General features: G+C 43.9%; 2 protein-coding genes across 4 annotated transcripts in view; one reads left to right on the top strand and one right to left on the bottom strand.

Annotated features, from left to right (window-relative positions):
- Nucleotides 1-14506, top strand: part of ISM1 (isthmin 1) — a 75553-nt gene that overhangs the window by 20010 nt on the left and 41037 nt on the right. The gene's annotated exons all lie outside the window — the stretch shown is intronic.
- Nucleotides 3679-14506, bottom strand: part of TASP1 (taspase 1) — a 389761-nt gene continuing 378933 nt past the window's right edge. The window contains exon 14 of one of the 2 annotated variants that reach the window (XM_058684862.1): nt 3679-3768. In XM_058684862.1, the coding sequence (XP_058540845.1) occupies nt 3694-3768 (75 nt within the window). In that variant the 3' untranslated portion in view covers nt 3679-3693. The remainder of the gene's footprint in view (nt 3769-14506) is intronic. The other variant, XR_009248818.1, reaches the window with a different exon arrangement.

Below are 14506 nucleotides of genomic sequence, written 5' to 3'. Positions count from 1 at the left end.
GCCCGACATGGAGCTCGAATTCACGAACTGTGAGATCATGATCTGAGCCAAAGTTGGACGCTCTGGTTCATTTGTTTTAAGATCAGAGATACCAGGGCATCACTGATGCTGAGACTGAGCCAGTAAAAAGGGGAAAATGAATGGTGACAGATTGAGAAGGAAGGGCTGAGGGGTAAATTGATCAAGAAAGCAAGAATCTATGTATGGGAATTGACCTTTGATAGAAGCAGGGATGATTATTCCATGCAATAGTTGAAAAGAAGAAGAAGATGAACTATGCAGTTAGGAGTGTAGATATAGTGTGAGTATATGAGAGTTAACCATACAACTCTCATGGATGAGGAAAGCTCCTGTTCCTTCAATGGAATATGCAGTGAGGTCAGTGAGGAAGAGTAGGGGATTTGGAGAGAGTAGATATGAAATAGTCATCTTGGATACCAGAGAAGGCAAAATTGTGAGGGAAGGGCCATCACTTTTGGAACAGTGCTGAATACTTGTTTGAGGTTTGAGAACATGGGAAACAGACCAGGTTTTAAAGTTGAGCTATTGTGGGGTGCCTGGGTGGCTCAGTCAGTTAAGTGTCTAACTTCAGCTCAGGTCATGATCTCACAGCTCGCGGGTTCAAGCCCTACATTGGCTCTGTGCTGACAGCTCAGAGCCTGGAGCCTGCTTCGGATTCTGTGTCTCCCTCTCTCTCTGCCCCTCCCCTGCTTGTGCTCTGTCTCTGTCTCTGTCTCTCTCTCTCTCTCTCAAAACTAAATAAACATTAATAAAATTTAAAAAAATAAAGTTGAGCTATTGTATTTTTCCCATCCTCCATGTGCTTGGCTACTAACATAGATAGGGAAGTTGGATAATTGGATTCAACCAGAACTGAGGTTTTGCCCATGAAATAGATCAGAGGGAGAGGAGGCCAGGAGAGTCGTGGGGAGTTACAAAGAAATGGTTTTATATATATATATATATATATATATATATATATATATATATATATACACATACATACATACACACACATACACACAACCATGTGCTAAATAAGAAGGAAAGTAAAATAGAAAGCTGAAGGGCGGTGAGAAAATGGTAGAAGACTAGGGATCTCAGTGAGTTTAAAACTAGGGAAATGAGCTAACAGGACGGGAAGTACCTTTGTGTAGAAGATTTGCTGATGGAAGGTCTTGGGCAGAGGGTGGCTGAGATACAGTGGAGGAAAAGGTTGTTGGTGGTGAGAGATCAAGGGGCTAGGAGGGCCATCTGTATGGATGTTGAAGTTACTAAATAGGACAACAGATGAGATTGGTGAAGAAGACTGAGCCAGAAGTTTACATTTTCAATAAATGAGGAAGAATGACCACAATAGCAACTAGAACAGCCATCATCTTGAAAGGAGCAGAGTTTGTTTATGTGTTTTTGGTTTTGTTTTTCAGGAAGAAGGGGGAAGAAATGGTCAGAAAGCAGCTATGGGGACCAGGAAGACATAGGAGGAGGTTGAAGGAAAAGTCAAAGAAGAAGTTGACAATGAGAGGAGATAGTTTATCATGGAATGAAAGTCTTACAAGGGTTTCAGAGGGTGGAGGGGGACAGGTTGATTTCAATTAGGAAATGTTTAAAGCTGTATGGGATGGAGAGCATATGGTCATGGGAGATCGCTCAGTGGAAGCTAGAGAAACCATAATGGGAATGGTCTTGAGCTTCTCTTGACACCCTTTTCTTAATGGCATGGTGGCCTCTGGGTTCTTGTTTCTGTGATTATTTGGTTTGATGTAAAGGCATTAGATGAGAAATGGGGTTACTTAGGTCTCACAAGGTGGGGTTGGCAGCCATAGCTTGAGATCCTTTAGTGTTCAATGTGGTATTGGTTAAGCTGGTAGTTTTACAGAACTCACCTGATTCTATCTACCTGGTTTTATCAAACACCTATATAGCACTTACTATGAGCCAAGCACTTTTCTAAGCATGTGATGAATGTTAATTTATTCAATCCTCAAAACAACACCATGAACAGGCACTATTATTAACTCTGTTTTACACTATACAGTTAAATAACTTGTCCAAGTCACACGATTAGTAGAGGTAGAGGCAGGATTTGAACCCTGGCTGCCTGGATCCCAGAGTCCATACTTTCAGTCTCTATGACCACTATGCCCCACAGTAGGTTCAGGCAAAATTTCCTTTTTAATTGTCAGAAAGAGCTCTTGCCTTGAAAATCAGACCATGAGTTTGAATCCCTACTCTGCCACCAACCAGCTGTGGTCCTGGACACAACATTCAACTTCTATCCTCTTCAACTTTCTTAGTGGCCGGCTCCATGCAGTCATTCAGGGACTCAGACTGATGGAGGCACTATGTCTCCTTAATAGTCCCAGCTTAGAAATTACACACATCACTTCTGTTCATATCAGTCATACCTTGATACAAGGTGGCTGGGAAATTCATTCCCTGGCTGCCTCCACTTTGGAGCAAGTGTACGTATTTTTGGTGGACAGCTAGCCATCTCTGCCTTATTACTCAATGTGCCTTATACTTTGGGACTCTGTGTGTGCACTTCTGTGTACACTTGAGCCTGTGCTCTCAGCTTCATGTCTTCTTCCTGCCTCACCTTTGGGTTTGTCTCATTGCCTGACCATTAATTGACCATTAATTACCATGCAGTCCATGACTTCTCAGAATAGAAGACATGTAGTCAAGAAAACTTAGTCCTTGCCCAGCACCAAAACCTAAGGAAGAAATTAAGCGTGCCCCAAATTTCAAGCCACAGCCATCACCTCTAAGCATTTAATTGCGTTGTGAATATTTATCCAGATACTAATCAGCAAAAGATAGTTTAGGTAGAAGTTGCTATAACCCATTTAATTGGGAATACAGTTGGATTGAATTCACAGTATTTCTGCAGTTAGAGTAGCAGGTGCAGTTTCCCCAAAATAGATGTTTGAAAGGAAGATGGACTTATTTTCTCAATTATCCAGATTATGTGTTTGCTTTAGTGGAATGGAGATAAGTCTCAATGCTCATGGAATTTTCAGAAGGGAATACTCATCTATTTACCACAGCTTCCATGGAGGAGGGGTTGATCCACCTGCAGGTGAGAGACAGAGCCCATTAGCAGTTCAGAAAGGTCACACTCACGGACAAACCCAAACTGTACTTTGCTGTCTTCCCCTTCACTCTCAGACGAGTGTGGTAAACTCATGCAGAAAGAAAATATGCCTCAGCCTTGTACTAAATGCAAGCTCATTTTCTTAGAATGAAGTCTATATGAGCAGGAGAGCTGATCCAGAACAGCTCATCTCTGACTGGTTTGCAGGTGTCAGTCTCTCACCACAGTGATGACTACAGGTCTCACCTAGGTGTCAAGCTCAAGTTCGGAGGCTCTGTTTCCCACTACTGTGGAAGATGGAGGGTGTCATTATGAGGGGAAAAAAGCCTTAGCTAATAAAAACAGAATGTGGTTACCTCCTTAGACATTGTATGTCCTTATGTCCTGCAAGCTATGTGGTAAGGCAGTTTTCTTGACTACAAGAAGACCAGCAAAAGGAATTTAATTACAAGTAATCGCATTCCATGTAAAAACATATTTAAAAGGTTTAACAGGGGCACCTGGGTGGCTCAGTCAATTGAGCTTCTGACTTCAGCTCAGGTCATGATCTCACGGTCTGTGAGTTCGAGCCCCGCGTTGGGCTCTGTGCTGACAGCTTAGAGCCTGGAGCCTGCTTCGGATTCTGTGTCTCCCTCTCTCTCTGCCCCTCCCCACTCATGCTCTGTCTCTCTCTGTCTCAAAAATAAAATAAACATTAAAAAAATTTAAAAAAAAATAAAAAGTTTAACATAAAAGTTTATTCCATAGTTCACAGGCATGATATTAGCTTTGCTACATACTGCTGTAATTCAAACACAAATGAAGAGAGAATATAATTTCTTAAAAATCCCTTGGCCAAGTTTTTTTGTTAACTATCATTCAAGTATTTTGGTGCCACAAATGCATTGGTGGGGTGATGCATTTTATATTGAGAGAATACATTCCCCTTACCAGGCTCCTAAAACCAAACTGCCAATGCAAAAGCAAAAGAGGGCAAAAGGAAAGGTGTGTTTCACCTAAATGTCAGATTTAGAAGCATCTGCCTTGCCTAGTATGTATGGCATTAATTTCCTGCTGGTTTTTCTATTGGAATGCCCCCCTGAGTTGCTTGAAATTGAAAATCAAGTCATGTTTCCTTCATCAGCTCTAGGAACCAGTAAAAAAAAGGGGGTGGTGGAGAGGTTTCTTTTTATGAAAAGTTTCTAAAATCCACAAAGCCTAGAAAAGAGACTGTGTACCACTTTGGGCCATGAGGCTGGGATTTTAATCTCAAAGAGCATTTGTCCCCCACTATCTCCACGCCAGTTAAGTATCTTCCTCCCTGTATTAGTTATCTCTTATTACAAAATTTAGCAGCTTAAAAAAGACATTTATTATCTCAGATTTTCAGTGGGTCGGAAACTCAGGCACAGTTTAGCTGGGCACCTCTGATGCAGGGTCACAATCAAGTTTATCAGACAGGACAACAGTCATCTCAAGACATGGCTGGAGGAGGACTGGCTTCCAGGTTTACTGACTTGCTTATTGGCAAGATTCAGTTTCTCATGGGCTGTGAGCAGAGGGCGCCCAAAGCTCCATGCCAGGGGCCTCCCCATAGAGGATCTCAAATACGGCAGCTCGTTTAATCAGAGCAAACAGTGAGTAAAGCCAGAAAGACATTGTGAGCAAGACAAAACCCATGGTCTTTTGTAACCTAATCTCAGTGATGTCCCATCACTTTTGTCGTATCCTATTTGTTAGAAGCTAAGTTACGTGTCCCATCCTACCCTCAAAGGAATGGAAGATTGCACAGAAGTGTGAATTCCAGTAGATGGAACCACTGAGGGCCCTTCAGAAGCTGCCTTCCACACTCCGCTCCACATGTATCTGGGTCCCTGCCCATTCCTATTTGTCCCAGTGGTTAATTCCCCTTCACTGTCTCGTGTGGCGAACTGGATCCTTCTCACGATCTCCTTATTTTTCATTCTGATTTCTCTTGCCTATTCAAAATGTAATACTCACGTTAATTTTCTTAAAAATTGTTGTGCTCCATAGCTTAAGAACCTCCAATGGTTTCTCCTGTTCCTCGCCTCAGACCAGGTATTGAGGAACTGCATATCTGGAATTAATCAACTTTTCTCACTCTTTGCTTTATAGGCTGTATTTGCAGCCAAATTGGATGCTTATTTGTCCTTGTGCCCTCCCCATGCTCTTTTGCCTCTCTGCTCAGACCATTCCCACGGCGAATACTACCTTCCTCCCTCTTTCCAGCTGTGAAAATTCTGGACAAGCCACAACAGTTTTTCTATGAACTGTCAAGGTGGAAACAGGCCATTTCTGAACCCTTATAACATTGTAACCTTATAACATTGTACATTCATTAAGTGACGATTGCATTCTTCCTTATATATAATTATCTGAGGGTGTGAAACATCTCTACTCCCCCGCCTCTGCCTGCCAAAACAGGGTAAGGGTCTTAAGAGCAGACATAGTAGCTTGCTTCTCTTTTATACCCCCAGGGCACATGGTGTAGCCCCTGCATATAGCACATGTTCAATGAAATTTGCTCTGTCCATTAGTATGTGCTTTCCGAAATTCCTTCACTGTATTTGGGAAGACAAAGTGGGTGTTTTTACTTTCATTTCATAGATGAGGAAACTGACACCCAGAAAATTGACCTACTTGATGACAATGGCAGAGCCCCAATTAAGTTCCCAAGTTCCAATGCCCTGACCTATAAGAAGGAAATGACTAGTTCGGGCTTCTCCATTCAGATCTGATTTTTTCTTTTAAATGTAAAACTACTTAGCTTGACCTGATTTTTTTAGTGAGATGATTCACAGTCACTCAACAACCCCTGGATTGTAATAAATGTTTTATTCTTTTGAGTTTTTTTAACCATCCCAGGGCAAAGGAGGAAGTAGAACAGAGATTTTTTAAATAAATAAATAAAAGACCATCAGGAGTAGGAGGGGGCCCTGAATCTGCAATTTCTTGTTCCTCCATGAATTAACCTTTCCAACTTACCCCAAAAAGCAGCATCAGGAAACACTGTGCTTTTATTTATTTTTTTTTTTTTTTATTTTAAAATTTTTTTTTTTTCAACATTTTTTATTTATTTTTGGGACAGAGAGAGACAGAGCATGAACGGGGGAGGGGCAGAGAGAGAGGGAGACACAGAATCAGAAACAGGCTCCAGGCTCTGAGCCATCAGCCCAGAGCCTGACGCGGGGCTTGAACTCACGGACCGCGAGATCGTGACCTGGCTGAAGTCGGACGCTTAACCGACTGCGCCACCCAGGCGCCCCAACACTGTGCTTTTAAATGTCACCGTGTGTGTGTGTGTGTGTGTGTGTGTGTGTGTGTGTGTGTGTATGTGTGTGTTGCTCTCCCCTGATTCACTTCTGACTATGTGATGAAGTAAGTTATCATGCAGCTTGTAGTTTGCACAGGTCAAGAGGGTTCCAGTGACCCGAGAGACTTTTGCCAGATGCCTTGGCTGGAACCACAGGCATTTCTGTCAGGAAAAGTGGTATATGCGGTGTGTGTGTGTGTGTGTGTGTGTGTGTGTGTGTGGAGGAGGAGGAGGAGCAACTTAAAAGAGAGACTCAGGCATGAAGGGTAATTATTTCTCAAAACCCACTATCCAGACCTCTGTAGGCAATATTCTGAATTCAAAATGACTTTCAGCCAAGTCATGTTTGCACCTGGGAACTGTGAAAAATATTGAAAGCTTCATAAAGGAGATGTAACTTGACCATGACAGGAAGTGACTTACAGCCCCAGAGGCTCAGATGTATTGACATAAGGTAGTGAAGTAGGAAAGAATTATGGTTTTTCAAAAAGTCAGATCTTGGTTTCTCTTTTATCTCAGTATAATGTGTGTGTCCTAGAATAAAACTCTCTAACCACAGTGCAAAAATGACTTTCATGCAACAGGCATTGTCTGAATCCTTTGCTTTGGTGGGTCTGATACTGATGAAAGTCAGAATTTCCTCTATGACTTCTTCATCCTGCATCAGTATTGTGGTTTCCAAATACTGTATGAACCTGAATTTCCAAGTTTCAGGTGGGCCATGTAGTTGATGGCAGCAGCAAAAAGTGTTGAAGGAATTCGCTACTTGAGACTAAGGCTATGGTGCCCTATTCATATTAGTAATTTCTTTGTGCGTGAATTGTCAGAAACCTTTATTCTCTAGCATTTAATTCCTTGGTTCTACTTTAAGAACATTTCTTGTTTCTCCACTTGAATTAGCAGTCTAACGTCCAGCAGCAGGTGATTATCCAAAAAGCTGAGGGGGAACTGCCCATAGCTGGTGGGGGAACTGACTCAGAGAAGCCATGATCAGCTGGAAAATTTGATATAATTTTGACAAGTTGGTGGGCCATTCATCTTAGCAGTGAGGTGTCTACACTCTGTAGAAAGCAACTTTATTTTATGTAACATTGTGCCTGACATACTGCTTTGAGGTCAATCTCAGAAGGGTCTTAGGTTTAGCCAAAGCACGCTTCATCATTTCCCAGCAGGTGACTTCATAGTACGTGAGACCATTGAACTTCACCCCTTGAGCCAGGTCCCATAACACTAATTTCTACCAGTGTTCCTCTCGTGTTCCCTACAGTGAACTGCACTAATTTTGTTTCTCCTTTCAGCTCACCTCTCTCCCCTTTCTGTGCGCTGATCCCAGTGTTAGAGTAACAACTTCAGATATCCTGAAGGGATGACTTTGATGCCATTCCTCTGATCCCACAAGATGTTTCCCTGTTCTGTGTTACCAGCTGTTTGGGAGGGGGGAAAAGTGCAATAAGTATATATTTATCCACAAAGCATAGCTCTGGCTTTGAATTTACCATGAAGGTACAAGTGGAAGATAGGGTGAAAGTATATGATATAAGGAAGAGAGTTGATAAACATGAAATTGGTAGAAAGGGCTGCTATTTCTGAAGCTGCTTATATAGGAGAGAGAGCTGTTTATACTTGGGTGAGATTGACTACACACCACGGTCCAAATTCTGGCCCTAAGTACATGTGGTCAGCCCATGAGCCCTGGAAAGAATCTGACTTTGCCTTTATCCAAATATTAGTCATTGCTGGGTGGATTTTTTTAGGATGATTTTTGAAAAGATAAACAAAATAAGGACACAAAGACCTAGAAGAAAAGCCAGGTCTTACAGGGGACAGGGCTTCTAATGATCTTCCACTCTCCCCACCATCAAGAGGTACCATAACAGGTATGAGTGAGGGTGAGTGTTGAGCCTGCCCATTTCATAGGTGGACCAGGGCTTGGGAGCTGGTGCAGCCAGTCCAGGCCCAGTGCCTCCTGCCTCCTCATGTCTGGTTCTGCCCAGCAGACTGGCTGCTGCCTCCAGATGGGAAGAAGAGCAGGCCAACTTGAACCCCTCCATGCTGAGTGAATGGATGCGGCAGGACCACACGGAGGCCATTCTTCTCCAGCAAAGCAGTGATGTGTTCCAGGCAAGAACCCAATCTGGGATGTTTTGGCCCAAAGGAAACATTTACAACCAAATTATACACCTCGGAAAATAAATGAGCTTTCATTTTGGAAGGAAACCCTGCCAGGCTCTTTATTATTTGCACCACAATCATAAAGTTGGTTTTAATCTCTATAGTGGAATGTTGCTGGGCTGGCCAACTGGCAGGCGCTGGCCGTTTGAGTGGGGACCACTTCAGCCTTAAGAACGCACAATGGGAAGCAGGGGAAGTCCTTCTTCTGCAACATTTTTCTCAGGATCCATCGTTTTGGTTTTGGGTTTTTTTGTTTGTTTGTTTTGTTTTGTTTCCTCTGGCACGTTCATTGCAACTTCAAAGCAAACTCCTTTTTCTCTCTCTTTTCTTTTATTCTCGTTTTTTGAAAACTCCTGGGGCCTTCCAGAAAAAGACTTAATGTAATGTTTCCTTTCTAAATTGATGAAAATCCAGGAGTAGGTCCAAGAAAATCTATAATGGCTTTCCATTGATTGCTTGAAGGGGAATACGGGATATAAAAGCTCAGAGAGAACAGAGGGAGAGGGCTTATCAAGCAAGTTCTCTTTTTCTATCTTAACAAAGACTTCGGGTGATTTAAACCCCCTGGGAGTCTGCTCCCAGGATTTATGCCATGAAATAACCTTGTAGCTATGGCAGCAGGAGGCTTAGAGTTTCTGGGATGGCTTGGGTCTCAAATATTTTATACCATTATCAGATTAGGTGCTGGCTAATGTGTTCCGAATTAGGGTTTGGAATAAGGAGGTACTTCTACCAGCATTTAAGAATGTGGCTAGTACTTGTTGTTAGGGAACTCCTTTGGGAGCTACATAGAATTTTGCACTTGTCCTGAAGACATTAGGATGAAGTCCTTGTGGACACATGGAGCTTCAGAAGGCAGAGCAAGAGCTGCTAGGGTAAGTGATTGGCAAGCTTTGGTGCTCATTGATGGGACAAATCACTGCAACGCAGTCAAGAACCTAAGTGTGGGGGAGTTGGGGGAGGTTAAATGGGTGGTGGGCATTAAGAAGGGCACTTTTGGGGATGAGCACTGGGTGTCATATGTAAGAGATGAATCACTGGGTTCTATTCCCAAAGCCAAGACTACACTGTATGTTAACTAACTTGAGAAAAAAAAAAAAAAAAAAAGAATCCTAAGTGATTCCCAAACTTAGCAGCACAATGGAATCCCCTAGAGATCTTTGAAAAATATCCGGGTCCTATTCCAAACACCCTGATTTAAATGGTTTGGGGTGTGACCTGGGCATCAGGAGGCACAGCAAAACATGGGAACCCCTACTAGAAACTAGAAACTCCATGAAGGCAAGAATGGTATGTCTTCTCACCATCACATTCCCAGTCCTTGGAATAGAGTAATTGCCTCTCAGTAATTACATGTTGAGTAAATGAATAAAGGTCCTGAAGCTCATCTGCCCACACACCATTCAAAATGAATCCCAGATAAGTTCAGCTCTTAAATATTTGAGGTGATTTAGGGTGGAGTGTGGGTTAAGTTCTGGGTCTACTATGCATCCAATTTACCCACTGTCTCTTCCTGAGAATGAGATGATTTTATAACCTCTTCCTAGGTCACTTTTAATATTCATGACATGCAACCTTCCAACTTAGGACTACTGATCACTTTGTATTTTCCATAAGTAAGGAATGCATACCTGGGGTATGCTGCATCTCAGGTTTCCCTGTCTCTCCCTGCGATGCCTTAATTATCCAGAGATGGGTCAATCCAGTTCTTTGCCAGCAATGCCACAGGGGCGTCTTTCACCTGTACTTAATGCCCAGTACTTGTTCTCTCATTCTGACGCTGAAGGCTTCTACTACTCACTCCTTGCCTTCATCCCACCTCACCCCCTCCTACAGACACCAAATCCTGGCAGTAGATAAGTCAGCTTCCATTGTAAAAATGTTTATGGAGACTGTCAGTTCTTAACCTTAAAACTGAACCATGCTGTTTGTATTTTTCCAAGTGATGGCGAGTGTGAAGGACTAATGAAAATGGAGCGTGAAGAGATCAAACATGCATCGTGGAATCTTTGTTCAAGACCTGGGATGGGAGAAATTCCCTTGGGGAGGGCAGAATTCCCGGGAACGTGATCTTCTATTAGTTGGGATCCAGGCCTGAGATCCTGGCCAGGGAGGGAGGGGAGGGAACCAGAAGTGGTGTGTGGGAGGGAGAGATCATGAGATGCTTTTTTTTTTTTGTCTTTGGAAAGGCAAGAAACTTACTTCCTTTGGTCAGGGAATGAGCAGATCCACTTGTAACAAACTACATTCTGACCTTATAGAGCCTGCTTTCAAAAGTCAGTATGTTGAAAGACATTTGTAAGTTTGTGTCATGTACCTTGTTGGAGAAGTTTCTGCAAACTCTGTGCCTTTCTCTAGACCACTGGGGAAGGTGAGCATTGGACCTCTCAGTGGCTGACTACCCAGCATTTGGTTAAAAATGGATTTTTCTTTAACTCCAAGCCAGTCTTTCCATCTGCAGACTTGGGGAGTGAATGGGGGAGTTTGAGCTGAAGCAAATAAATGTCATTTTCACAGAATGAGGTATAAATTTGCTGGAGGAGAGTGGAGCTTTGGTTGCTACATGAGCCCTATACAGTCAGGGCCTGTGTGGGTTGTCTCAGGTTGGACTCATCCATCAGGCTTCTGTTCCCAGAAGGCCTCCCTGGAAGGTTAAGGAGCAAGTGTGAAGGGGAGCTGTTGAAGGACTCCTCCTCAGGGGTGTTTCCCTGTGGAATGGGGCACATTTGGTTCTGATGGTAAGGTCTGTAGATATGCTGGGAACAGATTGATTTTGCTTCTCCAACTTCATACCTGTGTCATTCTTTCATCTCCTGGAAAGCTGCAGCTTTGATGGTGGACACTTTGGGGTTTATCCTTGTGATGGGTTTGTAGGGAGCTCTCAGGCTTGAAGAGGAGCCATCTCCAAACCATGGTAATAGGCACTTGGCATTTGGGGTGCCTGAAGGAAACTCTTGGTCCAATTGTCTCCTCTGTCTCCTGCCTTCTTTCTTCCCTTGTCTCTCATATACTGATGGATAATTTCTCTCTGGCCTTCCTGAGGCCCTCCTCATGGGCCTTGTTTAATTTGCCAGCCCTCTGAGCTAGGAAAGTTTATCCCATAGCCAGTCAGGGCCCAAGCCTGTCCCTCCCCATGGCCCAGAATGGCTTATTCAGAGACAGATACACTGTGAAGGGGATGTCAGTTAGAAACCCGTTGCTGTCCCATTCGGGACACTAGCTACCTAAATGAGCAGGACGAGGCTAGAAGACATTGATGCTGGGGATAAGTGGGAAGCGAGCCAAGTCTTATAGTATAGCCTCCATCTTTGAGGTTCTACCTTTTCACCTAGTTCCTAATGTCACCTGACTCAGCGGCACCTTCCTTCACCCAGGGACCCAAGAGTTGAGGAGCTCTGCCCTTGGTGTCCTCATTGCGGGGAAGGGGGGAGTCCCTGAGGAGTGGGTGACTGCTCAGAGGGTCTCCCCGTGCTGGACTGGATGCCTTGGGGCTCATTTGCTATTTACCTGGTTACATTTCCCTCAGTTTACCATTTGAGAGCCCTTCATTTCCTGAAAATCTTTCCCTTTGCTAAAGTGACCCTCAGAATAATAGCTCCTTAGCTACTACTCAGCCACCTGTTCCTCATATTCTCCTGGGTAAAGCCAAGGATCTCAGATGTTAGCCTGCCTCCGACTTCCTGGAAGGTCTGGTTAAAACACAAGCTGCCAGGCCCCACCCCAGAGACTGATTCTGCAGGACAGGGCCTGAGAGTCAGGATTTTTCAAGTTAACAGGTGATGCTGATGCTGCTGGACTGGCGGCCACACTTTGAGAACAAGTAGGTTCAGGTGATACTTCAGCTTATTAACACTTTCCATGAGCTTGGTGAACACATGCGTACACTTATGTATCCACACTTATAAATGTGTATATGTAAAGAAATACGTATGTAGACATACATAAAGAATATATTTGGATTCTTATTTGACACTGAAGAGAAGCAAGTAGATTCAGAAAATGTTTAGAATCTAAACTGAATGTAAGAGAACAAAATACCTGGGCTCCTACCCCTCATCTCCTTCAGAGTCTCCCTTCTGTCCTTGCTTCCCAAGTGCCTGCCGCCCCATGTTGCCCCACTAAGGCTTCTGCTTGGTGCACCTACTCGGTGTTGAATGGTGAATGAGTCACACACAGGTGGCTGTCTGCATTGGAGCCTCCAATGCTGTCTCTACATTCTCTCTCTGGGTGGAGTAAAGCCGGGCACTACTCATGACATCACTGGGAGGCGGGTGCCATGTCATGTTGGACAGAAATTGGGGTCACCTCACCAGTGGAGACCAGGCCAGAAACTGAGGCAGGGAGGACTTTCCCCACCTCTGCCAGAGCCTCTGTTCATCTCCCCACATCCCAGGATCCTAACATCAGGGAGGCAGTGTGATTCAGCTGTGCCTATGCCTCTGGAGCTTTGAAATCCTATTCATTCATTCACCCATCTGTCCTTCCATCTATTTATTTAGAGGGTATTTAGCACCCAGTTGTGAAGCACACAATTCGGTAGGAAGAACATCAGGCTGGGAGTCGGGAATCCTGCATTCTGGGCCCAGCCCAGAAACTCTCTCCATGTGCCACCTCCTCCCAAAGATCTCCGGGATCATATTCCATCAACATGAGGAGCCAGATCCCCACTTTGTGCCCTGCTCTTGCCAGACAGGTCTGTTGTGACTATTCTCAGGACTAGCTATGTCTTAATAGGAGATCGTGGAGATGAAAATGGCTTTAAAATTCAAAAGACTAAAGCACTGACCACTCCCTCTGTCCTGAAGGGTAGGCATCTTTGGAAGGGCTGCCCATTGGTCATCTAGGTTGGTTCTCTCTCTCTGTGCTGATCCTTCCCTTTACACTGGGGTGGTTAACATTCTTCCCGGTGGCTTTGGCCAACACAGGCTGCCATCTCTTGTCTCCACTGTCCAGCATTAACACCTACAGCCCCTGCCCATCAGCCGGATTCACAGTCACAGTCAGCCCCAGCTAGACTCTTTATGAGCTGAGTGACTTTCATAACATTCTCAATTCAGCATTGTCATCTGTATGGTGGAGATGATGTAATTGTACCCACCCAGTGGGGAACTTGGGGAGGCACTGAGTTGATGCACGATGAGTGTTGGGACAAGGCTAGTACAGAGAAGACATTTCTGAAAAGGTGGTGGAGACGGAGGTGTGGTTACAACTAGAGAAGATAGGAGCTGAGCCTGAGGGGGCAGGGAAACGTTCAAGATCAAAGGTTAACAATATACCCGTGAGTACTAGAAAGACTAATGAGAAAGGGGAATAATAAAAAAGACGTGTGTTTACCACAGAGATGCTCCCCATTCTACAGGTGGAGCCCCTCTTTTTTCAAAAGGTGTGTTTCCCTCTGCCCTTTATTGTTCAGAAAATAGCAGTAGTAGAGAAGCTTGGCATCTTTAAGTAATATCTGTGATCTTGCCAATTGCCATTTCTCTAGGATTCTTTTTCTGTTTTCTCTTGTGTTTTTGGTAGTTGGGTAAGTTCTTCATCTAAGTAACATGCATACCAAAGGGAGCACAGATCATAAGCACACAGCTCAATCAATTTTCACAAAGTGAATGCACTGTGTGACCAGCTCCCAGACCAGGAAAAGAGCATGGTTAGTGCCCCAGAGCCCAGTCAAGAACTCCCTGCAGGTCACTAGCATGCCCCGGGTACCACCGTCCTAACTTCTAATAGCACTGTTAGTTTTGCTGGCTTTTAAACTTTGTATAAATAGAATCATATGCTTTATGTTCTTTGGTATCTGCTTGCTTTGTTCACTATCATGTTTGTGAGATTCTTCGATGTTCTTGGGTGTGGTTGTAGTTTGCTCATTGCTCTATAGGGTTTCATTCTGTGACTATTCTATGCAGGCATCTTACTTAAACATTTTA

The sequence above is a fragment of the Neofelis nebulosa genome, chromosome 9 (assembly GCF_028018385.1).
Source record: "Neofelis nebulosa isolate mNeoNeb1 chromosome 9, mNeoNeb1.pri, whole genome shotgun sequence".
Classification (NCBI taxonomy): Eukaryota; Metazoa; Chordata; class Mammalia; order Carnivora; family Felidae; genus Neofelis; species Neofelis nebulosa.
This window is presented reverse-complemented; position numbering and strand designations above follow the sequence as displayed.